Source organism: Panthera tigris, chromosome A2 (assembly GCF_018350195.1).
Source record: "Panthera tigris isolate Pti1 chromosome A2, P.tigris_Pti1_mat1.1, whole genome shotgun sequence".
In the NCBI taxonomy this organism is placed as follows: Eukaryota; Metazoa; Chordata; class Mammalia; order Carnivora; family Felidae; genus Panthera; species Panthera tigris.
This window is the reverse complement of record NC_056661.1, coordinates 103,626,855-103,654,809: the sequence shown is the minus strand read 5'-3', so window position 1 is coordinate 103,654,809 and position 27,955 is coordinate 103,626,855. Positions and strand designations below refer to the sequence as shown.

The 27,955-nt window shown below is 36.3% G+C and overlaps 1 protein-coding gene across 2 annotated transcripts in view; it reads left to right on the top strand.

The window, feature by feature from the left end:
- Positions 1-27,955, top strand: part of THSD7A (thrombospondin type 1 domain containing 7A) — a 437,882-nt gene that overhangs the window by 356,545 nt on the left and 53,382 nt on the right. For both annotated transcript variants that reach the window (XM_042967298.1, XM_042967289.1), the window contains 2 exons: positions 12,964-13,158; positions 14,624-14,887. In XM_042967298.1, the coding sequence (XP_042823232.1) occupies positions 12,964-13,158; positions 14,624-14,887 (459 nt within the window). The remainder of the gene's footprint in view (positions 1-12,963; positions 13,159-14,623; positions 14,888-27,955) is intronic.

Below are 27,955 nucleotides of genomic sequence, written 5' to 3'. Positions count from 1 at the left end.
CAGGCGCCCTGGATTGCTTTTTAAATTTGAGATATAAAGCTCCTTTTTGATAAAATCTTCTACTTTTATCATCATCCTTTTAGAAATCTTTATTTGAAACATAAAATTTAGCTTATAAATAATACTAACTACCTAGTGATTTTTAGAACTTTATTTCATATGCTTAATTTTCCTTATTTATCCTCCACCATCAGCAGTGGCTCAAGCATAACTGTCTCTGTTATAGTTATAGAGCCTTAGGTATTTAGAATTGAAAGTCATTTTCCCCATTTCAAACCATTCATCGAGAAATTGAGTGATACAAGGCCTTCTTGTTCTACCTTGCTCATTAGTTCTGAGTCAAGCAAACAACTGCATGCAACTCAGGCCCCACATAGAGTTTATAATATAACAGACTTGAGTAGGGAAATCAGGAAACACGAGTTTTAGTCTCATTCTTTCACGAACACAGGATAAGGCTTGCTCATCCCTTCACCTTCCTGGGTCTCAGTTAATTTAAATGAGGAAAAGAAAAAGAAAAGAGGGTTGGACCAAATGATCTTTCAGGGTTTTTCCACTTTTGATATTCTACAATCTATGCACACGTAATTCGCAAGGATCGAAGTGTGAAATTACGTTAGGCAAAACAGATGAATTTCTATAGAACACCACTGGAGGAAATCTGAGATAGGGTAAAAGCAGCACAAGTGTGAAAACAGCTCCAGTTCCAAACTCTTCCTTAACCACTACACAACTGTGGTTCATTCATTCATTTCCTCCCCCAGAGGCTGAGAGCATAACGATCCCCACAGCACTTTGTACATAGTAAGTCTTCCTTCAGTGTTAACTCTTTACCCTTCCTGCTAGGTCATGGCCCCAGGGAATGTGCACAGAGGTCATTGTTGGCATAAATGCAACCATTTTAACATGGGCCTTTTGGTTTTTGACACACAATCTGCATAAAGACTGTTCTTTCTGTGATTACTGGCAATCATCTCATATCCATATCTGAAAACCTCTGTTCATTCTTCCTCCTGGGTAATGGGGCCTTCAGCTTCCTCAGTGCTAATGTCTCCTGCCTTTCTGGTCGTTCCATTCTTGCTTTCCCGTTACTGGTGCCTCTTCGTCTGCCTATACTTATATAATGTTTTCTAATCTCGGTATACTCGTCAGACCTCTTACTCTACCTCGACAATCTTTTCTATTTCCAGGATATCTGGGAAGAGAAAGTTGCATTGTAACAAATCATTTCTGCATCAATATATTCAGAAGAAACCCTTTAACTTCCATGTGAAGATAGCCTTTTTCTTTGTTGCCTTGGTAGATTAAAGATTGTTAGAGTCTATATTCCTACAGAAACTTGAAATGAGGAGAATTAGGAGTAGAGAAATATCTTTTGCTAGTGGCAAAAAGGCAGAATTTTCCTCCTTGATGGTCAAGGCTGTTTTCAGAACTCTGCATGATCAACCTATCAATTTCTTGCTATTTTCCTTTTTGTTCTTATCTGATCAGAGACCTAAATGCCAACTGGTGCTGTCTTTTGATGATTCAAATAATTGTATGGTCAGGATTAGCATCAATCAGCAAGGACTATAGAGAAGCTACCCCGTCCTGTCCTGTACAGCAGACTTTCTAGTTGGTCATTCATTCAACCATGATTGAATTCAGAAGACTGTATAGAAAGAGCCACATGTGTCAGGAAGGAATGCATATGTTTAAGCCAGGGAGCTTCCATTTGGTTAGGGAAATGGTATCACTGGTGAAAGACTGAAACTAACCCATTGCAAAAGCAGCCATTTGAAACTAAAGGGCTTAAGAAAGACCTAAAGAAGGCTGAGACTTGTCTTGTACCATAGCATTAGAATAAATAGAAAGGAGAGGAGATAAGATCAATTATACAAGCTAAGCATTTGGGGAAAGAAAAAGCAAAAACATTAAATGTGTTCACAGAAAAAGTAGGTAGGTGGAAGCTCCGGAGATGTGAGCTACAACCTGGGGTCATTTTGTAGGAGACTGTAAATATCAAGATCTTGTTTAGTATTTTAGACCTTGTTCAATAAGTGGTAGACGCAAGGACCTGATGAAAGCACTGTTTAATCTGTCAGCATGTACAGACTAAGCTAGAAAGATAAGACATGTGGGTCTGGATGCCAGCTGGACACTGTCGTATAATGTGAGGCTGAAGTAATAGGGGCTTAGACTGGAATCAGTAGTGGGAATGGACAAAAGTAAGTAGATTTCAACACACAGTAGAGGAAAATAACTTTAGCACTTAGTGGCAGACTGTAGAAGCAGAGATAGAAATAAATGAGTCAAAGATGATCATGTGGAGGGGCACTGGGGTGGCTCGGTCAGTTAAGCATCCAACTCTTGATTTCAGCTCAGGTAATGATCTCATGGTTCGTGAGATTGAGCCCTGGGTAAGGCTCTGCACTGACAGCATGGAGCCTGCTTAGGATTCTCTCTCTCCCTCTCTCTCTCTCCCCTCCCCAAGCTTGCTCTCTCTTTCTCTTAAAATAAATGAATAGACTTAAAAAATATATGATCATATGGATATTTTATATTGTGCATTAGAGATGATGGCAGGGAAACCAACTGGAAATATCAGAGTATGTATTAAAATGTTCAAAAGTCTCTATAGAGATTGCTTAGGACAGCCAGTAGAAATTTGAGTGACATTTCCATAAAAGAATTTGATGAAGCCCAAGGAGAAGCTAAGATTTCTACAATATTTTATATACAGAAGGAAAAAGGGTTATTGTATTTTCCATTTCTCTAATCTGTTTGCATTTGTATACTCGTTAAGCATTTCTTCTTACCTAAAGAACTTTAATGATATTAGCTTCAACTTACTGTTCCCTTGCTTGGCTTAGAAATGACAACATATGAAGTAAAATATGAGATTGCTAACTTTACCACTCTATGATTCTAAAGATAGAAATTTTTGTCTCATGGCTTTTATCAAACTATTGGTCTAGACCAGTTGTCAGCAATCAATGGTCTGTGCATCTAATCTACCCCACGGCCTAGTTTTTGTTGTTGCTGTTTTGTTTTGTTTTGGCATTTAAGGGTTTATTGGAACACAGCTGCACCTATTTCTTTATCTATGGTCTAGGCTGCTACCATGGAAATGAGACAAAGTTGAGCAGTTGTGACATGAACCATATGGTCCAAAAAGCCAAAAATATTTACTAGCAAGCCCTTTACAGAAAAAGTTTGCTGACCTAAACTCTGAAGCCATGTAATCAGTAATATAGTCACAACTTCTAATAGTACAGTCATTACTCAAGATCAGAAAATCCCTGAAGTTTTTCTGGTCACTTGGGAAGAAGTTTTTTCATTCAATTCAACAATAAAGTAACTATTTTAGATACGAGAGTCATAGACTTTAAACACTATCGCAGTGGTAAAATACCTTTAGAATGAAATTATAGCATTCTTTGTAGGGGGGTAGGAATAAAAACTTGGCTCTAAAACTTTATTAGTAAAAACTTTTTTTAAAAAAAGAGTTAAAACCAGATTATACATGAGATATGGAAGACAAATGAGAAATCCCTCATAATTCCCCTGTCTAGATGGTCAGTCATATCCAAGAACTGGACATTAATAGTTAATTTACTGGGGGCACCTGGGTGGCTCAGTCGGTTGAATGTCCAACTTTGGCTCAGGTCATGATCTTACAGTTTATGAGTTCCAGCCCCGTGTCGGGCTCTGTGCTGACAGCTCGGAGCCTGGAGTCTGCTTCAGATTCTGTGTTTTCCTCTGTCTCTCTCTCTGTCTCTTTCTCTCTCTCTCTGCCCCTCCCCTGCTCATACTCTGTCTCTCTGTCAAAAATAAATAAACATTAAAAATTTTTTAAAAAAGTTAATTTACTAAGTATACATAGAAAGGAAAGAATGTGTGTCTCATATGTACCACTCAGCAGAACACTTACAAAATCACCTATTATGATTCAGATTTTCTCAAATGATTTGAACCTTGCACAGTAGTAGAAAAATAAAACTCTAAATTCTATTTTTCCAGCTTACAAGCCAACCGTCCAAGGTGTCCTCTGTTCCAGTCACCTACTCCTATCTTTTAGCCAACTGTTAAGAATAAAGCGGCCATTATGGACAGAGTTTCATTTTTGCTATTAATAGCACAGTTGTTCTCATTGTAGGAATTATCTGTGTTGATGCATTGCAAAAGATTTGGGCAGCAGTTATGTTCCCAGAGTCTCTTGAACAAGTAACTAACTATAACTGCTTACCATCCCAGCTTCAACACTCACTGTAAAGCAAATTAGTCAAAATCAGCCTTAGTCAGAAATGACTTAGCATGACACAGATGGAAGAGTATAGGAGAATTCTATTCCAACCACATAAATGTAGTCTTGACAAAGGCTACATTCTATATATTTCAGAACCATTACATCAGAACATAAAGTGCTTTGAAAGAAAATTGATATGCTCTGAAAATTTGAAAAGTACATTGGAATTTATGTGCCTATTTATGACCCAATCCCATTACATTTGAAAGGAAGAGTGAAATAATGGTGAAGGAAAATTTTGTATCAAGCATTCCCACAATCACATAATTTTCACCCAGTGTTCTCTAAATTGAATTTGCTACTCTGTTACAAACAGAGTATTTGCCTTTGTTTATCAAGTGTATCTATAAAAACATTAGAAATCCCCTATAAAATAAATGCTTAAAACTTTGTGTTTCAGTCTTCTTAGGCTGCTGTAACAAAACACCATAGACTGGGTGGCTTAAACATAAAAATTTATATCTCACAGTCTGCAGGCTGGAAAGTACAAAATCAAGTTGCTAGCCAATTCAGCTCCTGGTGAGGTCTCTCTTTCTAACTTGGAGACGATCATTTTCTTGCTATGTCCTCACATGACAGAGGGAGAGAGCAAGCTCTCTGGTCTTTCCTTACAATGGCACTAATCTCATCATATGGACCCAGACCTCATTTATGCCTAATTATTTCCCCAAAGCTATGTCTCCAAGTGCTATCACATTGGGGAGTGGGGTCTTAACATATGAATTTCTGGAGGACACTGTTAAGTCCACAGCAATAATGAAGGGCATTGTCTTTAAATAAAATGTCTATCCCACTGTACACAAGTGTCAGTTTGTTGATATAGCTGTCTCACAAAGCTGTGGAAACAGGTTAACACTAGTCCCTAAAAGCCAGTTCAAACTTCCTGAATATCGTTCAGTGCAATTTATTCTTTCATAAAACTAGTATTTGTTGAGTACCTGCTACGTGTTGCTTGTTGCCTATGTGGTAGTGGGCCCAGGCTGTCAAGAGAATAAAAGTATATGATAAATATTTTGTGTTTATTTCTTAATGATGGGAAATATACTAAGGGTATATGTGATTTTGGTTCTAAGCATATTAGTAATACATTAATAATGTGTATGCACAATAACCACTAAAGAAGTAAGAAAACATAAAAAGAGGTAAACACTGATAGGGTATAGTGACAGAGGAAATGACATTTGAATCTAGGATGACATAAGCAAAAAAAAAAAGGCACGAAATAAAATCTGTATTTGTGGGGAATAGTGCATTGAGCAGTTTATCTATTGTTCCTATGAATGAGTTAGAGGCCAAGGGCCACACTCAGGAGGATTTGAGTGTCAGGAGAGGGCTGAGGAGAGGAAGAAGGAATATTTTTGCAATAGGAAATTAGACGTAGTGATGAATTTTAGCAAAGCTTTAAATATTGGGAATGATGAAATCCAAGAAATTTTATCTAATGGTATGAGAAATAGAGGAGAAAGAGATATTTTGAAGGAGGAATAGACCATATTTGTCTACCTTAAAAATTAAATCATTCTTAAATGTTATAGGGAAATTAGAGGGCCTTTGAAATGGGCATCTTTCCTATAATATTGTCAATATAGAAAATAGAAGTAACATGAAATTATGTTCACATTCTAATCTTTAAGTGAATAGACAGCTTATCCTTGCTTTATACTATTTGAGTCACTTGTGTATAAACATTTAGTAGAACAGTAAACTTTTACTCTCTTCTCTCTACTCGTATGTTGGCCATTTGGATGACCTTTAGAAGGCTAACTTTTACCAGTTGGTCAGTGACTATATCATTGAAACGTAGCCATAATAGCTGTAGCTAGAGTTACTATTAGACTTGCATTCAAAATTAAATACATGGCTCATAATAATGACAATTTTGGACAATTTATTTTTTTCTCTAAACTGCCCTAAGGAGATGTGTTAATTAGTACTATTTAAAATGCATATGTATTATTCCAGTGTTTATTATCTTATGACACATTTATACCAAGAGTATGATGCAAATGTATCATAGGTTAGATGCTGAGATTTCATAAAAATAACCTCAGATTTGCTCTTGTTCAAACTCCTTGTTGGTCTTCATGCTGTCTCCTACCAAGTGTACTTCCTATGGAACAATGGTTAGATGGAAATATGGTTAATAATTCCCAGGGTTGAGCCTGCCTATCCTAATCCCCCACCCCCTCTGCATCCTTGCCTGCCAAGGAATGTTCATTATAATGTTGACCTGTCACTGAGATCTGATGTCACTCCCTTTATGTGGAAGCCAGTAGGATTCCAGATGTATTCTCAAATGGATCACAAAAAAAAACCTCTTTAGTAATATGCTTTATATGGCAGAGACCTTCCTGGTCCTTAAAAAGTTTATAAAGGGAAAATCGGGGTGGGGGTGAGGGAGGAAGTTCTAATTCTCCCTCTACCAGAATTAAATCTAAATGATTTTGCAGATTGTGAAATGTAAGTATTTAACTAAAGTCTAATGAAGTTATTTTTTATGAACAAATATGCTAAATATTGTGCTTAAATCAAGTGGCTTAAGCTATATTGATGCCCTGGGCATTACCCCTTTACTTCAACTCTGGCCCACTTTATTCCTTTTAAAAGATTACATATTAGAGGCATTATCAAGGTTAGGCCCAGAATATCTGGGTTAATTTATCTCAGATTACATTACACATTAATGTCTTGATTTTCAGAGATTGTTATGCAATGAGAAGAAACAGAATGAAAGTGGAAAAAGAACTAGGTAGGAAAAAGGAAAGCTCAACCTAACTTAAAGAACAAAGGAACTTGCTTTAAAGATATTTTGCAGATGGGGTGCCTGGGCATCTCAGTCAGTTAAATGTCCAACTCTTAATTTTGTCTCAGGTCATGATGTCACAGGTTCATGAATTCAAGACCCGCATTGGGCTCCCCAAGCTGACACTGCAGAGCCTGCTTGTGATTCCTGCTGTCTCCCTCTCTGTGCCCCTCCTACACGCATACTCTCTCTCAAAATAAATAAATAAACTTTTTTAAAAAGAAATTTTGCGGAGATATGATTTAAAAAATCTATTTCTGGTTGATACACATATTAGTTACCACCCAATATTTTTATACACTTAGAGTGCTTTTTATTTACAAAACTATTTTTTTAATTCTAGAATTATTTCTATATTTAAATGCTTTGGTTTAATTTCTTATGAATATTAGCATCCTAGTTGATTTGGGGATTTGGGTTTTGTTTTATATCTCTGCAAGAGCCCCACCATAAAATTATTATTAGCATGTGTATTTTTTTTAAATAGCTCATAAAATAAGCTTGATACTGTGATCTGTCTACAATGGTTGCTCAGTGCTGCATTTGTTGCGAGATGCAGTTAGTTAGCCCCTCTCAGGTCCCTCTCCTGACCTACTCCATTGGGAGCTGATTATTACTTCGAGTAAGTCCTCATTCAAGAACTTTCACATACATTCACATGTATTATTAGCCTCAATGAGACAGAGGAATCATTGGTAACTATTTGGGATCAATACCAAAAAAAGTACATTTCTTTCCATTCTGCTGGAGTTCTATTCACGAGTTGTAATGAGAAAATATTTTGGCAGACTTGTCAGTGAAAATCTCTTCTACACAGAGAAAGCCCAGGATCATTACAGCCACCTAGTAAACAACTGGAGCCCTCTTGCATTATTTATGGGTTTGGTCTTATTTCTAAGCACAATTAGGTCTCTCGGTAACCAGCTTTCACTCACATTAAGCTTTTTCTTTTTCATTTCTACATGATTCGTTCTCACTTTGGCCATTTTTTTTTCATTAACACTATAGGAAAAAAAAAATCACTCTTCTAATCATTCAATCAGCTGAACACGTTCTGTCTCTAATGCTGCCCAGACGCCGCTGTTGTGAGGTAAACCATGTTAATATTACTCAATTTACCAAATAACATCTCATAGCTCCTTGAACTCTTTGTTTACATATAATCCAGCAGCTTTCACTGCACCAGGGCATTGATCTTCTGTTTCCTGTAATGAACTTCTATGTGCACATTTTAGATCTAGTAATTTATTTCACTCTGATGATTCAAATGAAATGACATGGTCTTGCCTGCTGAAGGGTAATCCACAGACCAAGAGAACTCCTTTTTATTTTGTGCATCCTGAATAATAAGGGAGTTTCATTCCTCTTCAATGAAATGAAGATGAGCAACTACATTCAGAATTCTATTAGATTTATTCACAGTTGCATCGGTAACATCCCATTTACATAGTCATATATGCATAACACAGATATCCGTGTCCTTTTAGCTCAAACCAATGTTATGTATTCCCTTTCATTCCAGGAACCTTGATTATTCTCCTCTTTAAAGCATGGCTCAAAATTCAACCTACATGAAAACATTCTAAAATTGACTTTACTTATTCAACTGATTAATTTTTTTATTTAAATTTATGAGAAGTTTCAAAGAGACACAAAAATAGTAAGACTAAATATAATGAGCACTGCTAGTGTAGTCTTCACTCACTCCACTTCAGTAGTTTCTAACATGTTGCCATTCTTGGTCATCTGCCATTTCTCACGCACTTACAAAGATTTTGCTGGAATATTTTATAGCAACTCCCAGATAAGATATAGATAATCCATAAATCATTTTTAACATAACAATAGTATTATTGTAACACTAAACAAAGTTAACAATAGTTTTTTAATATCATCTATATTAAGGCCATGTCTTATTTTTCCCCCATTGTCTCAAAAATGTTCAGTTTTTTCAAACCAGGGTTCATAAAGGTCTCCACCTTGCATTTGGTTGTTGAATCGCTTTTAATCTAACAGTTCTAGCTCCTTTTTCCAGAGCATTTATTTGTTGAAGAAACTCTTACTTACTTACCTTTCCATCACTCCCTCAGTATTGATGGGCTGAGCTTGCCTGGCCTAAGGCAGGCACGCAGATGTCTCTCAGGCTTTCAGCCTGCTGGAAGCAGCCTGTCCATGACACTTAAGTAAAAATTGCTGTGCTTCATATAAAGAAAATAAAATTATAAATAAAATGAATGGGTATAATCAACATAGAGTTAAATATAGAATTTTACCTTAAAATAATCATTTTTATATTTACTGAACTCACTGAGAAGCTTTCATGGTGAATTAGCATGGACTTTGGCCCATCTTTGCTAACAAGACCTCAGCCCAAAGGAGAACTTGCATAATCATTATATACAAGATACACACCCCACACCTGTAAATTCAGATACAACTGTCTGGGTGTATGTAGCTTCCTGGTATGCTAGGAAACCATGTTTAATGTGATACATCCTTTTCTACAGTTAAAACCACCCTGGTTTCAGTATCTTAGAAATGAGTTTTAAGGTTTATAAAACTGAGAGACCAGATGGTTTCCTTTCCAAACACTTGTATTTTCCTCACCCTAATAGCAGGAAGTTCATTTCAGATTGCATTTCTGTGCTTGAATTGTTGTGTTTCCTCTAAGTTAGAATAGAAGCAAGTTGAGATGTATGATAAATTTTCAATATATTGTACAAATATTGCTGTTGCTACTTGTTTAGATAACATTACATGAGTAATTCATTCAAATTACACTGTCTAAAATCTCAGATAAGGGAAGCAGAATGCTGAATGGGTTTCTGAGAACAGATATGGAAATTTTACATTTTTTTTTTCTTTTCAACTGATTGAAATACTTAAGGTATATGGGGAAAAGGACTTCAGATTTATCCAAATAGTGTAGATCTGCACAAAAACTAGTTTGTTTCTGGAGTTGTGTTGGTAATGGTTTTATTTGAGGGGTACTTTTTTGGTGATAATAGAGCAATTCTGAAATAAAATTTCTGGGAGAACCTTAGAAGGAGATGCTTAATGGAGAACCTAAGGGAATTTAGTTTCTCAAAAGATTTTTATTCAAGTCTTTGTTTCAGAGGGTCAAATTGGGTAAGAAGATAAAAGTCATGTTATTTCAAAGAATCCAAATTTAGTTTTGTAATTTTCTTTTATCATAAACAGTGTGAACGTCTTTCCAGCTTAGAGTTCTGATATGGTCAAATCTCTTATGTTCCAAATTAATCATTCTTGAGATTCCTGCATATCCTGATAAGTAAAATGTCTACTATCATCCTTTTTGTCAGTCATTCCTCTTAAGCATCTTTGGAACAAACTGTCAGAGATTACTAAGCTTACAGCATTTAAGGAATCAACTCTGCATCCACGTGGCAGCAAACTACAAAGTCACATCATTAATATACCACTTCATGGGGACTCCTCCAGTGCAAATCCACAGATAACATTCTTCCAAACTACGTAGATGCTGTTTTGGTTCACTCCTTGTGCAAGTCTCCTTGAACTCCACTCCCTTAGTCTTTTGCTCATGCTAGGCCATTGTTTCCCAACCCTGGCACAGTACCAGGGTGATTGAGTACCAAAGCACTTTCAGTCTTAGCCCCAAATCTCAGCCAGACCCTTTCCTTGTGCCTTTACTACTCAAGCTAGTGGGTCTTAAATTTAAATATGCATAAGAAACATCTAAGCGACCTGGAGAAAAAAAAATACATGTTCCTTGACCCCATACAAAGAAATTTCATTCAGGACCTCTGGGATGAATCTGAGAATCTTCAACTTTTATAGTATTCCGGGTGTTTCTGATGCACATGGAAATACATCACCTGCTAGAATGGCAGTCTTGATCCACTGCATATTTGAATCAAGGAGCTTTTAAAAAGATGCTCATGGGGCACCTGGGCGGCTCAATTGGTTAAGCATGTAACTTTGGCTCAGGTCATGATCTCACAGCTCGTAAGTCCAAGCCCCACATCGAGCTCTGTGCTGACAGTTCAGAAACTAGAGCCTGCTTCAGATTCTGTGTCTCCCTCTCTCTCTGCTCCTCCCCTGCCCTTCAAAAAGAAATAAACATTAACTTTTTTTTAAAAAGATAAAAAGATGCTCATGCCCAGGACCCTGTCCTCAACCAATTAATCAGAATGTTTGAGTTTGGGAAGGGCATGGACGTTTCTCAGAAGCTATCCAGGTGATTATAATCTTCAGCCTGACTTGAGAACTGCTGAGGCCAGTAGGATAAACATAGAGCACCAGACAACTCCTCGCCTCATTGGTGAGAGTCTCTTAGGGGCATTGTTGCCTTCTCCTGTCACATAACTTTCATAACTGCCACTACTGTTTACTCTACCAAGTTTTCATGTATTTAAAGTTCAGGGACCCCTGTCCTCTTCATACAAATTGGCCCTTTCAGTGTTGTGCACATTACATGAAGAGGTATCTATGCTAAGAAATAGATGAGTGCTCACCTACTTTTGAACAATTACGTACATTTTCCTGCACCAGTTGTGACAACTTGTATTCACCTACGCAGAGAAAGTCTTCCCTTGCTAACCATTCTATCCTTGTAGACACACCATCACACTACTAGGTGTTAAGTTTCACAATACAGATTTGGAGAGTCTTGTCGAACCTGGGACGCTCTGTGCCCTAACTATAATTTAGGATCAAAATGTCAGGCTTATTTACCTTAGTTTCATGATGAATAGAGTCCTGAACAGGGCAGAGATCAAGTTCCAGCCTAATCCATAAACCCAAAAGGGCCACCAAATCAGTTTGACTGGGGCCATGTAAGCTAGTTCAAGGAGGTCACCTGTAGGACCATCTAAATGTTTTGTCTACTTCCTCAATAAATGAATAAAATATTTTTAAAACCAATGGGAGAAAATGACAGAGAAAGGGGACTTTAAAACATCACTTGCTCTTTTTCCTTAAGAACTTGATACCTTAAAGCTATTTTACCGCTATGTTCAATAAACAATAAAATATGATGTGATTTTAAAAATCCAGTAGGACAGTACCTTGGAGGAAATAATACATATGAATTAAAATTATTTGACCATTTTTAGGGCATACATGTAATTGTAGAAATGTCAGTTATGACTTGAGAGATTAAGATTGCCAAAAGTTTTTGTTTTATTTTTGAATCCGTGGTTGATATTCATGCATGTGAAAAACTTGTAGACTGAGGAGATGAGGGACTGGGACACTGCCCCCTCTCCCTATTAACCACTCCAGAGCCATCCCAGCAAACTTCCAGTGTCGTAAAAGTACATGATTTCCATGCAAATGCAGCTACAGGATGAGTTCCATAAGCATCCACTCCTCACCCAAACCTTCCAGTTTGCTGCCACTAAGACCCTTCTGTATAGAAATCCTAGAGAAACCAATGATATAAAAACAATTATTGGAGTTACATGGTGTTTCCCTGTACCTCTGTGAATAGCCTGTGTGTAACATAAACTATTATCAGAACCCATTTGTCTCTTAAATAATTAAGTTCTAAATATAAGGACTCGAAATCCTTAATAGCATCTAATAAAGACTGCTAAATGTCTGTGTGTGTGTGTGTGTGTGTGTGTGTGTGTGCGTGCACACACACACACACATGCTTTTTTGTGTCACAGAAACCACTGAGGACTGTTATTTAAACAACAACAGCAACAATAACAACAAAAAACCTGAAGGATCAATTTAATGACTACTGCGATTATTAGAAACACCACTACCAGAATTAAAAGAGGATTCCTCTGACTGCATGAGGAAATGTCAGGTTAACTCTTAAATTGTAGGATAATTAAACATATTCAGACTTATTTTAAACAGCTTTATGCTTTTCCTTTAGCTATTACTTGTCGAAAGCAAGATGGAGGACAGGCTGGCATCCATGAATGCCTCTGGTATGCGGGACCCGTGCCAGCTCTCACCCAAGCCTGCCAGATCCCCTGCCAAGATGACTGTCAGTTTACCAGCTGGTCCAAGTTTTCCTCATGCAATGGAGACTGCGGTGCAGTTAGGACCAGAAAGCGTGCTATTGTTGGTAAGAATAATTGGGATGCAAAAGCCAACACGTGTTAAGTTAGAAAATACATTAAAAGTTAGACCAAGAGAGTTCTGACAATGTATTTGGAAAATGCGTGGCTGTGCCTTACTGCTGGAATACTGATACTTAATATGCCAGTGGATTCGTGTGTGTATTTTAATGTAAGTTGGCAGTTACAGACATGCTGTGTACTTTTAGTGGAAAGAAAAGGTAACCTTGAAAATTGAACTGTCTTCCTATACAATAGGGAGATTATTTTTTTGGTTTAAACGGTACTTTTGGTGGATTGCCTACAGATTGTGAAGTGCTTGGAGAACAAAAGGAAAGGTTGCCACTTCGTTTTCTTTACCCATTCTCACTGTCAGAGCCTGATTATCTTTCTTATCCTAGAAGAGGAATATGACATTAATTCTGTATCTGAAAACTGCATCTTAAAAGGCAGTCACAATGACAAAAAGCAGTAATATAATGAGGAAGAATAGGAGCTATCATACTGAGCTAAACCTAGTGCATTCCAAAATACTGTCAGTGGCAAAAAGAAACCTGAAAATATTGGTGCCAGTAAACTGTTCAGAATTTAAAAGTTACAAAGTGCACCACCTGTCCTAATGAAGATTGTTGAAAACTACGTAAGATTCCTTACGAAAGTTAGAGATAAATGTATGTATGACATAGGCAATTATGTGTGATATAATTAAATAGTATTATGATATATGATGTGATATATGATGTGATATGTCATATTATATATGACATAATGTAATAAATATTTAATAGAAATGTGATTATGTTAAAATAATATGCCATTTCCCAAGCTCATATTTTTTTTTATTTTAAAAGGGAATTTATTTAGATTTACATGCAAACCATTTCTAGTATTTTTATTCTGACACTAAATATCTTCACTGTGAATATTATTGAATATTATTTACTACAGTAATCACCAAGTATGCAAAAATGATTACTCTTCAGTAACAATGAAAGATGCAAGGTAATGACTAGAAAAGTAAATATCAAAATCTCATTTTCTGAATTGTAATCCTACATAACCATAGTATCTATTTGGAATTAACAAAAAAGCTGTGCAGTCCAGTGCAGTGACTCTCTCTCCGTTTCATATTTTGGCACCTAATGTAAAGGAGTGATTTATACAATTACCTTCACTGAACGCACATGAGCATTTGAAAGGATTTTAATCAAAGAGTATAAAATTCAGCACAACAGTTAATGCCTTTTGTGAAATGGCTATTTTGAAATGAGAAAATAAGAAAAAATTTACTATGCAAAGCACTCAGGACTAATAACAGGCTACAGAGCAAGCACTGTGGAGTGAGAAAATAGCTTTCATTAATAGGCTACTGTTGAATATGGTTAAAAATGGAGAAAGGAACTTTAGGGAAGGAGGAAAATTAGGGATGCTTGAAATTAATAATGATATTTTCCAACTTAAATTTCTTCACAGGAAAAAGTAAAAAGAAGGAAAAATGTAAAAATTCTCATTTGTACCCCCTGATTGAGACTCAGTATTGTCCTTGTGACAAGTATAATGCACAGCCTGTGGGGAACTGGTCAGACTGCATTTTACCAGAGGGGAAAGTGGAAGTGTTGCTGGGAATGAAAGCACAAGGAGATATCAAGGAATGTGGTCAAGGGTATCGTTACCAAGCAATGGCATGCTACGACCAAAATGGCAGGCTCGTGGAAACGTCCAGATGTAACAGTCATGGTAATCCAATTTTTCTTTGGTGTTACGTGTTTGCTGTCTGTCTTGGGGGGTGGAGGTAAAATGAACATGGATCAGAATGGAGGGACATAAAGGTTTACAGAAGTGTGCTGTAAATGGAACATTTGGGGGGCACCATGCTGTATGTATATTATTTACGTGTAACAGGACATTCAAAGGCATTTGTCTTGTTGTCCAGAAGTTGGCAACTAAATCCCCAAAGTTGGTGTCAAGGAAACCTTACAGTGCCAAAAACCTCTCTTGGTACTGATCACAAGTCCTTGAATAGGCCCAATGACCCACCACAAGTCTGTGTGTGGAAAAAGAGGGAGGAAGAGAGGAGATTTGAATTTATTCTGACAAAGTTATAAACTAGACAGGCTTCTAATAACCAAACTGGAGAAATTTACAATATGCCTGAAATGTCATTAAGTGGCAGGAAAGAAAGACTGAAAGCCATAATTAGTGAAAACTCAAATTGCTGTTGTTTATTCCTCATTGTGTTGAAATTAGCCAAAAAGTGGGGGGGTTGGGAGGGGGCGTACAGAAAAGAAAAAGAAGAAAAGAAAAATGCACCTACTCTTAATTAACTGTGCCCACTTTAGTTTTCTAAATCAAACACAGTGATAATACTTGAGTTGCCAAAGGTTGTGAAGAGTGGCCATCTTTGACCAGAGTATGTAGTAAATTCTTTGGTTCTAAGTCTTAATATAGTAGTCCTTGAGCAATATTTCTCCATTATTCCTTTATTTTAATACATCTGTCTTTTTATATTGGACTGAGACTAGTTTACAGTGGGTCAGCCTGAATCACAGATGCCATATATTTGCAAACACTGGACAATGATCCTCCCACCTTCTTCATGGAGGTGACGTGAGAAAGAGGAGTTGCTAGGAGATAGGGACAAGGCAGTTACCTTCCAACCCTGCTGAAATAGCTTCTATTAGAGCAGCACTCTTCCAGTTTTATTATATGGTTTAGAAAACAACATGATCTAATAGGACCATCTCCATTCCATCAAAGTATCATTGGTGACACATTTATTGGAATCTCTTAAACTTCTCCCCACAGAGAAGTTTCCAAAAACTGTTTCCTTTTATTTTCCATCTGGTCTGATAATTCCTCCTTCATTGACCAAAGTCTAGTGATAATTGGTCCAAAGACTCCATAACACTGAAGCCCTAGGCATAAGTATTTTTTAGGTTAATGTACTCAGGTTAATGCATCCCTAACCTTAATATATTCAATGTATTTAGAAAAACAACTGCAAAAGAAAAAAGAATTTATTATTTATAATAGGTACACTTTGAGATACATGTGTAAGAGTGACTGAATATTTTATTCTCTGTATCAGTAACATAGGTACTGTAAATTGGATACCAGGAAAAATGTAAATGCACTGGCCATTCTGAGATGATATGATAATGTAAAAGATCATAATTAGTCATTAAAATGTAAAATTGAAGACAACTTTTAAAAATACATTTCTCCTGGAATGTAGCTTATAAGTGTTTGCTCACACTTTAAATTATCATGCCTAGTGAATCACCAAGATAATCATTTGTTTTTAACATAACCTTTGAGTTTTCAGAATGACTTTTGTATATTCTCACTTTTATCCAGATCTGTTAATTAGATGCAGGAGAATGTCAGTAAGCCAGTTAACAGTTGACCTAATTTTTAGAAAAAAAACCTTATGAATTCATATCTTATGAATCTCACAGAAATGATCACTTAAAAAAGTAAAAGTACAAAAATAATAGAAATTGTCCAAAGGCAATAGACTTCCTACCTTAGCATCGTTGTCAATTCAAAGCATGAAGAATGTAGTACTGTATTCTAGAAGGAAAGCACATATAGGAAAAAGATTCCAGACAACACTGAACTTCATGGGGATTGTGGGAGAATCTAAGACCCTTAACTAAGTAAAAGGCTCCAGTTTAGCTCCTTGTGTCCGTCCAACATCATGTCTTTCTCATTAAACCTGATCTGTGATAGATGTCCAGTGGGGTACTTTAGTATTTACCAATATATTTACTCAAAGTGAAGTCCAGGGAAATTGAATCTCTGTCGCCTGATTTCTTTGCAAATTACTACTTTGCTTCTGTATGTTCTATCAGTTCTGATGGTGTTGGTGGAATACTCTAACTTTGGTGTTCTTTTTGAGGCACACTCTAAATTAGTCTCTATGACCACTGCCTTCTCTCAGCTAAACTGGCTTTCTAGATGGATGGTAGAAAAATGGCTTTCAAGAAAAAGTCTCTTTCTGCTTTCAGCTTAAACATAGAATTGACCCCCACATGTATGCAGTGCAAAGACACTAATCTCCTGTTCAATAGTGGCCTGGGGGCATTTCTGTTTTATCTGTGCTGTCCATCTGTGGAGCACGTTATCAGTTATACTGATAAAACAGTTTGACTTTCCCCAGTTTAATTATATTATTGTAGGCCATTTCCCATGTGGTCACCATTTTTTAATGTCTTAATAACCTTAAGGCACAGTTCTTTTATGTCTGGAAGTCTTTGCAGTAGCAAACTTTGTACTGAAAAATGATAGACCTGTTATACCAGGCTTGGGTTCTTGGACCCAGCGACGGTAGAAACAAGGCTGGACCCAAAATTTAAAGGCACAGGCATGGATTTATTGGGGCAGCAGCTGCAGCCAAAGGGGAGACACAATCTCTGCAGGTGTCAGGCATGCAAAGGTCTCAGAACAACAGCCAGGGAAAGTTTTAAAGGAGTTGAGGTGGGAAAGCAGTAATATGCTTAACCATGTAGGGGCCACGAATCCCAGGAAAGCAGACACGCAGGTGCAGTTGACAAAACTTGCTTCTTTGTACGTTGTGTGTTTCATTTGCAAGTTAAGTCTCCACCTCTGGGCAAGTTTTTTCACATTAAGAAGAGTGGAAAAGCTGAAAGAAGGTAGAATTTGGGGGCTATTCCATCTCAGGTGAGTTTAAACCAATCTGGGCTTTCTTCTTGGTCCCTGCTTGCTCTGCAGGGAAAACTGTCACATGCCGCAGGGAGTGTCCCAGGTGCATATGGGCTTGTTCCCAAGGTCCCTGACTGTCTCATAACCATATTCAAAAATCAGATCTTAGTGTATACCTTGGGAGTCACATAAATGTTAACCCATCTGATACATGCTATGAGATATAATTCCTAGTGATATATCAATATGTTTGAGGGCATTTGTCCTAAGAGCATGATATGAAATACGTATATTTATTTTTTGTGTGAAATCTTAGATGGTGTCAATGTAGCAACAGATTTTTTTTAATTTATTTATTTTAATAGAGAAAGGGAAAGAGCAGAGAGCACACATGCATGTGGGAGGGGAAGAGAGAAAGGGAGAGAGAATCCCAAATAAGCTCAGCATTGTCAGCGCAGAGCCTAATGTGGGGCTCAAACTCACAAACCATGAGATCATGACCTGAGCTGAAATCAAGAGTCAGACACTTAATCGACTGAGCATCCAGGCGCCCTGAGATTTTAAATCATTCAAAAACCAAATCATACATTTTCTATTCACTGCCAGAACACTCTTGATAATTTTAATTGATCAGGGGCGGGGGGCGGTGCCCGGGTGGCTCAGTCTTGGTTAAGCGTCTGCCTTCAGCTCAGGTCATGATTTCGCGGTTTGTGGATTGAAGCCCTGTATCAGGTTCTCTCTGTTGTCCACAGGGATCCTGCTTGGGATCCTCTGTACCCCTCTCTCTCTGCCGCTCTCCCGCTCCCTATCTCTCTCTTCTTCCTCTCTTTCTCTCTCTCCCTCTCTGCCTCTCTCTCTCTCAAAAATAAATCAATAAAAATTTTAAAAAATGTCTTAACTGATTGGTTCATTAGAAATTTGAGTGACTACATAGTACCAGGCACTTCTCAAGTTAATCACTTAAAGTTTCACAGAACAAGAGTTAGAATTTCTGGAACTTTTAACCATCATTATATTACTTAGTCTTAATATTTTAAAGAACCTTAAAGATAAACTAACTTATGTAAAATGCATGTATACATGACTTCCATTTATATTTAAATGATAGAGTTTTATCATGGGCCCCTCAACCATACTCCTCTTTCCCCAACCCCCTTATCCTGTTCTACATTTTGTATTTCTAAAGTGTGTATCATTGTATAACCATATCATATAATTTACTTCTTGTGTTTATTTATGTTGTATCTCCTGAACAAGAATGGAGATTGATGAGGGTATCATAGACTGTTTTATTCACTGATGTGTCCCAACCCCCTGGAACAGTAAGGGCTCAATATTTGTAGAGTGGACGAATGAGTGAACTAGAGAGAATTTTTGCAGTTGTAGCTGATCCACAGTCAGGCTTCAGTTGTTTCTTTTTTCCGGACAGTATTCTTCCCTCTGTGTCACATTTCTGGGAAATAATCAAACAGATTTTTGAGAATAGCTAAGATCTTTAGAATAAGAGTGATACATGCCACAAGCTTTCTATGTGGTATTCATCAAATATTTGTGCTTCTATCTACCTACTAAATAAGAGAAGAAATAATAATCACATACCTATTCTACTGAATTAGCCCTGTGATATCAATATTAAAATCTCTTTATTTCCATTCGAAGCTTATCAAGAGTTGCCTGATTTGTACAACACTAGATTTGGACAACACCTTCACCTCCTGGTTTATATTAGTAATTGTAGCAACTTACCCAACCCTTGTTTACAACTTTAATTGGTAGTGTGGGATGTTTATTGACCTCTCTTTGTTTCTAAAACTCATATTTTTCCTTGAAAAGTAGAAACAACATTTCTATTTGAGTTATGTGGAAGGGATACTTTGAAGGTGAATTGGATAAAATATTAAAATGCCAGGTGTTCAAATCTTGAGCTCTAAGAGCTACATAATTCCTTCCAGACACTTCGCTTCAGTCTTTACCTTCAGAAAGTTTATCTTTGCTATATCTCATAGGCAGTTTAAGCCATAGTGTACTACCAACACATATTCTAAAACTCAATTACATTTGTGATGTTTTATCATCTCTTAATATCAAGTTAACAGAAAGGCACATCTGATCTGATTGTTCTTTCTCAGCCCAGGACATTTAATATATGTTGCTCTCCTATTGCGTAAGAGTAATATATTGCTATAAATACCTATCAAATACTTGATAACATGAAGAAACTTAACAATAAGCTGTTAGGTTAAATTACCTTATCACCAAATGTTTTCCTAAAGCTCCAGATAGCAACTGTTTTAGGCTTTGTGGACCAAAATGTCTCTGACACAAGTATCCAACTCTGCAGTTACAGCATGAAAGCAGCCATAGACAGTATGTGAGTGAGTGCCATGAGTGCATGGCATCACTCTGTTCCAGTAAAACTTTATGTACAAAAACAGGCTGTCAGGGGCACCTGGGTGGCTTGGTCGGTTAAGCGTCCGACTTCGGCTCAGGTCATGATCTCACGGTCCGTGAGTTCGAGCCCCCCGTCGGGCTCTGTGCTGACAGCTCAGAGCCTGGAGCCTGTTTCAGATTCTCTGTCTCCCTCTCTCTCTGCCCCTCCCCGGTTCATGCTCTGTCTCTTTCTGTCTCAAAAATAAATAAACGTTAAAAAAAATTAAATTCAAAAACAGGCTGTCAGCCTGGGCTGTCATTTGCCAACTGGCATCTAATCCTTTGCTGCTCAAAATGTGGTCTACAGACCAGCAGCGTAGACCTCACAGGGAAACCATTGGAAATGCAGAAATTCAACCCACATTACAGACCTACTGAGTCAGAATCTGCATTTTGACAGGATCCCAGGGAGCTCTACTACACATTTTTTTTAATTTACCATCTTTTATTTTACTTTTTTATTTTTTAAAAAAGTAAGCTCTACACCCATCTTAGGACATAAATTCACAACCCCAGCATCAAGAGTATCATGCTCTACCAACTGAGCCAGCCAGGTGCCTTACACGTTTCAGGTTCAAGGATTACTTTACTGGATCATGCAGACCCTTCCAGGGTTTGGTAGCAATGTGAGCCTAAATCTTTGTAAGATTGTTTGCATTGAGCAAAACAACCCACACCTCCCATGTGATAGTTCACTTGATTACCAGTTGTGGGGAAGAGAACATTAGGAGATTTATCTATCTATCTATCTATCTATCTATCTATCTATCTATCTGTCAATTTATAAGGATGGGTCTTCATAAAGTGAATGTCTACTTAGGTATGATTTTGAAAACCAAATGAGTCTATAGGACCCTCTGTGGAACACATATTGGCAATTTGATCATTGCCAGTACTCAATGTACAAATAAATTTTAGTTTAAGAGCATGTACTTCTAAGACATTGTGTGGAACTCAGGGTATATCTGATAAAAAATGATAATGAATATGGGGAAAGTAGATTCTGAGGATAACCTACATAAGCAGTCAACCATAATATAACTAGAATGGATTACTTTTGCAATGGAATTCTATTAGAACATTATGTAAGTTCAAAATTAGAGGTTAATTTTAAAGAAACAAAATTTAATGAGAATTTTTTTCTTATCATGGTGGATGATTTGAAGAAGAGCATGTTTAATTAAACCAGGCATAAAAGGCAATAAATAGGGTCCTTTAAGCAAGCTGAAATGGAGTGCTAAGTTCTCTGAAAAGCTTTTTTCATTGGTCGTATTTATTTAGTGTCTAATTCATATCGGAATTCTTTCATTTGACCGTACAGGTACTGCTAGTATTACGTTCACAGTTATCATTCTCAATGGAGATCTTTTTCATTTTAAATGTAAAAGAGAGGCAGGGTTTGAGGGACAGACTTTTCCTGAGGTAATAGTTGCAAGTTTGAAAGAGCCAGGGGAAGAAGGAAAGGGCTACTGTGGATACTGAGTACAAAAATAAAGTGATTGCCTAGGGTCAAATTTAAATAAGGTGTGGATACCAGCATCCTTCTCCACCAGGCTCCCTGAAGGAGGACTGTGGAAGTGTTGAAGGAGAGACTTTCATTGGAAAATTTCCTGCAGCTACCATTCATGTCATGTGTGACAGAAAAACATCTGGTGTTATTTAGTTCTCTGGGCTCCATGTCCCAGAGACCTCAACTCATCTATTACCTCATAACATGGTTTTCAAACTGGGCTCCATGGAGTCCCTCAGGCCATGCTGTCAAACATCGCCTCCAATAAATTCCATACACTTATTGGGCTTTCTTTTCAGCGTTTTGGAAAGAAAATGCTCTGCTTAAAATAAATTTAACTGCCAAAAATAGTTCATTATTTGCAATACTTTTAAAAAAGGAATTTTGATCTTTGCCTTAATCAACAACTTCTGCCATTGTATTTTACTCCACACCCTTTCCCTAGGCCTCTGACCCCTTGTTCTCCTAATGCATTAGAGAAGTCATAACATTAGTCTTCAACAAATGATTAAAGTGGTAATCTTGCCGATATCTGTGGCAGTTTTATTGATTTAACTGTAGAGCTGTTCATTCCTTATGTTATAAGGTTTCATAATTCATAAAGATACTGAATGACCTGTGTGAATCCACATAAAGATTCTTGTTGTTTTAGTAAAGCCCTACAAATCCAAAATAGTTTTAAAGTTCCGTATCCCATTAATTGAGTTTAGTCTCATTCCTACGATGTGGGTCTTTTACGACTTGAAAGCATCATAAAAATAGTCATATAGTGAACAAGGTTTATGCACAAGGAATTTTTCATAAGTTCATAAGATATTATATATATATATACATATATATATATATATGTATATATATATATACACACACACACACACACACACACACACACACACATACACATAAGCCCTGTCTGTGGGCTCAGAAAACTACCTGAAAACACATGAAAACATTTATGGGCATTTTAAATTTAAATTTTGAAGAAAAATCTTTACTTGCAGTTACTCTCCCTATTTATCGCATATCTTCATAGTTGCCCTGAAATCCAATTTAGTTCTTACAAGAAATTTTAGTTAATTTGGATAAAAACAAAGTTGATTCTTCTTATGGTCTTTTTAAAGTGCCATAAAAAAGCCCTTAAAATATTTATTCAATAACAGTTTCTCCTCCCTTTGCCATAAGCTTGACCTTTTAAGCTTTAAAACTTTAAAGTAAATATAAGTTAAGAAAAAACAATTTTTTTAAGTTCAGGAGATTTGATTTTTTTTTTTTTGTTTATTCACTTTTGCTTTTTTTTTCTGTATCTGGAAATGGACCTGGAATGTCCTACTTTTTACATATGAAAACTCGGTACAGCTCAAAACATGAATCCAAGTTTAATGCATTACAATTATAACCTATCTGAATTATCTATCTCTTACTGGTTCAGTGAGATGCTATAGAAGAAAGTCAGTATAGAAATGCAGTATCTGTGGCTTTCTCCTAGAGATTCACAGTTCATATCAGCAAAAAAGGAAAACCCAGGGTAAAGAGAACTGTTTAATTTAAATGCAGCAGTTTTCCAACTTGACCACTGAAATGTTTTTTTGTTAAAATTCTGCTTAACACTTATTAGAATCCAACAAACTAATGTTTAAAAGATCATCCTTTGGAACTACTTCTCTGGCGGTATATAGTTTTCATTTGTTGAAAGAAAAATGCCCCGCATTGAATCACATTAAAAATAAATCATCTAATAAGTTTCAGAGTTAATTTATTTCTCATTACTTCATGATCTCAACACTTCATCAAATATGTTTATGTCGCTGACAAAGCCTTACTCCAAAAGTGAGCTTTTTAATACTTATCTCTCACTTTTAATACAGTATTAGTTAAAATTATAAATGTTAAATCTGTGGAGAAGGTCCATAAATGCTTTAATGCATATAATTATTCCCAAGGCTTTTATTTTGGTTGAATAAGTAAACTACAGGTACAGGTTCTTATATAAATAAGTTTATTTACTTTTTAAATAGAATGTATGTCTGAAAATACAATGAAATTCTGGCACCAACTACTTGGAGTTAGGCCCAACTCCTCCAGTTAAAGGCTTAGTCCTTCACAAGACTGCTCTCATTTCAGACATCAGCTGCAAGTTCAGGGGTCCCCAGTTACTACTGATAAGCTGGCTACAATTTTGGAGGTTCCTACAACCCCCCAGGTTCCACTGGAACAGCTCAGAGAACTTAGGGAAAGCACTATATAGTTGACCTTTGAACAACATGAGTTTAACTGTGTGGGTCCACTTATACACGGATTTGTTTCAATAAATACAGTATAGTACTGTAAGCATATTTTTCTTCCTTATGATTTTCTTAGAATTTTCCTTTGTTTAGCTTACTTTATTGTAAGAATATACAATATAATATACACAGGGTACAAAATGTGTGTTAATCAACTCTTTATGTTATCTGTAAGACTTCTAGTCAACAGTAGGCTATTAGTAGTTAAGTTTTGGGGGAGTCAACATTATACAAGTATTTTCAACTGCACTGGGAGTCACCATCCCTACCTCCCATGCTGTTCAGGGTCAACTGGACTTACAAGATAGAGTTTTATTATAGAAAAATGATATAAATCAGAAGTAGCCAAAATAAGAGACACATAGGCAAGCTCTGGGAGGGTCCCAGTCATAAGGCTTCCATGTTCTCTCCCCAAGAAACCAGGAGGCATCACCCTGTCTACACATCAGTGTGTACTTATCTGCCAGAAAGCTCATGTGAGCTTTGTACCCAGAGTTTTTATTGGGGCTTTATAATGTAGGCATGATTAATCAATTCTTTGGCACATGGTTAAGCTCAATCTACCCACCAAGAGATTGGGTGGATATCATGTGGCTTAAAACCCTGACTCTCTAAATTGGTTTTGTCTTTGTGGTGTAACCAGCACCACGTCCTGAGTCATCTCTTTAACATAAACTCACCTATAGTCCAAGAAGCCACCATGAATAAGAAAGATTCAGAAAATGTCAGGACTTGAAGGCTACCTCCCAGGAATCAAAGACAAAGAACAGCCACATCCCTTATTATACAGCAGAAGGCTTTAGAGTTGGCAATAAGAAATGGTCTTGATAAAAAACTTGTGTGTAGCTGTACCTAAATGAATCTGAATGTGCCTAGTCATTGGGTAACTCCCAGTATCAGAATAAAAACAGCAACAGAACCCCACAACTATTAACACTGATGTTGAAACTTCCTGAGAAAATCTATAAGCACCTAGCAGATATGAAGACATAGGCTTTCATATGTATATAAGTAAATACAAATAAAATTAAAGGAGCATTTCACTGTAGTTATATAAATTTTCCTGAACACTTCATCATGAAAATTTTAATTACCCAATGTAGATTTATAACTTTACATCTACTGGATGTATGAGCTTGAATGGAACATTTGATTAGGGGAGTTTGGCTATAGATAATAATCTGGTTTTTCCATGTTACTGAGTTATCAGTCCTCAATCTATAATTGCAAAAGAATGTTATTTGAGAACTTTTCAATGATTTTTTTCAATATTTTTAAACCCACGAGGATAATAAAGTTCTAGCTAATTTTTTCTCATTCCTAACTGCAATCATGTACATATAATATACATTAAAGTAGCAGAGATTTTTGAGGTTGCTTTTGAGATTGATTCAGAAGTTTTAGTTAGAGTGCCAGAGTTGCTCATTCACACAACTGTAAATCAAAACCAACCAATATCTTCCATGTGCTTTTAAAGGGAATTCTTTATCAGCAGTACACCTTTCAGCAACACAATATAGTAATTGTGAAGGTTGTTGAAAGCTATTTTATCTGCTCATTCATAATTCAAATGAAAGAGGTGATGGGATATATCTCAAAGGCAATATGTCCTACGGCTGCCACTTTAAGTCTGCTGGTGTTTTGTATTTATTTCAGTCTGAAAGAGCAATCAGAACAGATATAGGATACAAAAAATATGATCAAAAGTCAGGAGTTTGATTTTCCATGTGTCAAATGCAGTGTTGAAGTGCTGAAAGTTTTAATACCATAATTGTGAAGTCATTTATTTTATTCTAGCATTCCTCAGAAGGCATAAATTGCTACAAGATGCTATCAGTTTATTTAGTCTTAAAATGCATCAAATGTTTCTGTCTTTCCATCCCCTATGATTGTTTGGTGTTAATTGCCCTCAAAAATGATCTTAGCAGAGAAGGCAAGGGAATGCTTATCTAGCAATTTACTAGTAGCATTAAGGATTTTAATTGTGCTAGATAAACATGACAGGCAATTAGTGAGTGTTGTTTCATACTAGAAAATAAAAATGGAATGCTAGGCATTATAGTCTTTTGCAGTTTTCTCTTTATGTCAATGCCTAATTTATATCTGTTAACAATTTAATAGGTTGAATTTTATTTGAGAGATGTTTTCTAGAATATGCTATTGGAAGATCAGACATAAAAGTTTTATATCTGCTTACTTCATAATACAATGTGAATCAGTCAGAAGTCATACATGTTAAGTATCACTAATGCCATAATACTTCAACAGATAAAATGGAAAGAAAGAATTTCCATTTATCTGTTACTTTGTGAAGTAGTGACATGAACAATCATGTGATTCTCTTTTCAACTCTGAGTACTAAATAACAAAAGGTTAAAAGTTTACTTTTGTAGTCATTTTGAAGGTGGGAAAGTGCAAGTCTTCTCGAAATATTTCAATAATTTATTACCTTTATAACAAGAGATAAAGAAGGGTACTATATCATAATAAAGGGGACAGTCTGAGAATCATATCTAACAATCATAAATATTTATGCCCCTGACATGATAGCACCCAAATATGTAAAACAACTACAAACATAAAGTAACTCATTGATAATAATACACTGATAGTAGCACACTTTACCATCCCATTACATCAATGGACATATCATCTAAACATAAACAGGAAGACAATGGCTTCGAATGACACACTGGACCACAGTGTAAACTTAACAGATGTATTCAGAAAATTCCATCTTAAACAGCAGAATACACATTCTTTTCAGGTTCACATAGGTCATTCTCTAGAACAGATCAGATATCTGTATATACTAATATACAGATATACTAATATCTGATTAGTTTACAAAGCAAGCCTTAACAAATACAAAAAGATTGATGTCATACCATGCACGTTTTCTGACCACAGCACCGTTTTCTGACCACAGCACCGTTTTCTGACCACAGCACCTTCTACCTACCGTGAGTGGGTAGAAGTCCACCCAATAAAAAAAAATCTGAAATGCCACAAATATATGGAGGTTAAACAATGTTCTACTAAACAATGAATGGGTCAACCAGGAAATCAAAGAAGAAATTTTAAAAAATACATGTAAACAAATGAAAATGAAAACACAATGGTCCAAAGCCTTTGGGATGCAGCAAAAGTGGTCCTAACAGGGAAGTATATAGCAGTACAGACCTACCTTAAGAAGCAAGAAAAATCTCAAATAAACAACCTAACCTTATACTTTAAAGGGTTAGAAAAAGAACAAACACAAAGCCTAAGCCAAGCAGAAGGAAGGAAATAATAAATATTAGAGTAGAAATAAATGATAAAAATAACAACAATAACAAAACAATAGAACAGATTAATGAAACTAGGAGTGGTTCTTTGAAAAAAACTTACTAAAATTGATACACCTGTATCAAAAAGGAAAGACTTATCAAAAAGAGAAAGTACCCAAGTCAATAAAATCACAAATGAGAGAAGATAACTAACAATGCCACAGAAATACAAATAATTATACAAAATACTATGAAAAATTATATGCCAACGGATTGGACAACCTTGAATAAATGGATAAATTCCTAGAAATATATGAACAACCAAAACAAAAACAGGAAGAAATAGAAAACTTGAACATACCAATAACCAGCCAAATAATTGAATCAGTAACCAAAAAACTCCCAATAAACAAAATCCAGGAGCATGGACTCACAGGCAAATTCTTCCAGACATTTAAAGAAGAGTTGATACCTATTCTTTTCAAACTATTCCCAAAAACAGAAAAGGAAGGAAAACTTCCAGACTCCTTCTTTGAGGTCAACATTACCCTGATACCAAAACCAGATAAAGACTCCACTAAAAAAGAGAACAGTAAGCCAATATCCCTGATAAACAGGGATGCAGAAATTCTCAATACCAGACCAGTAA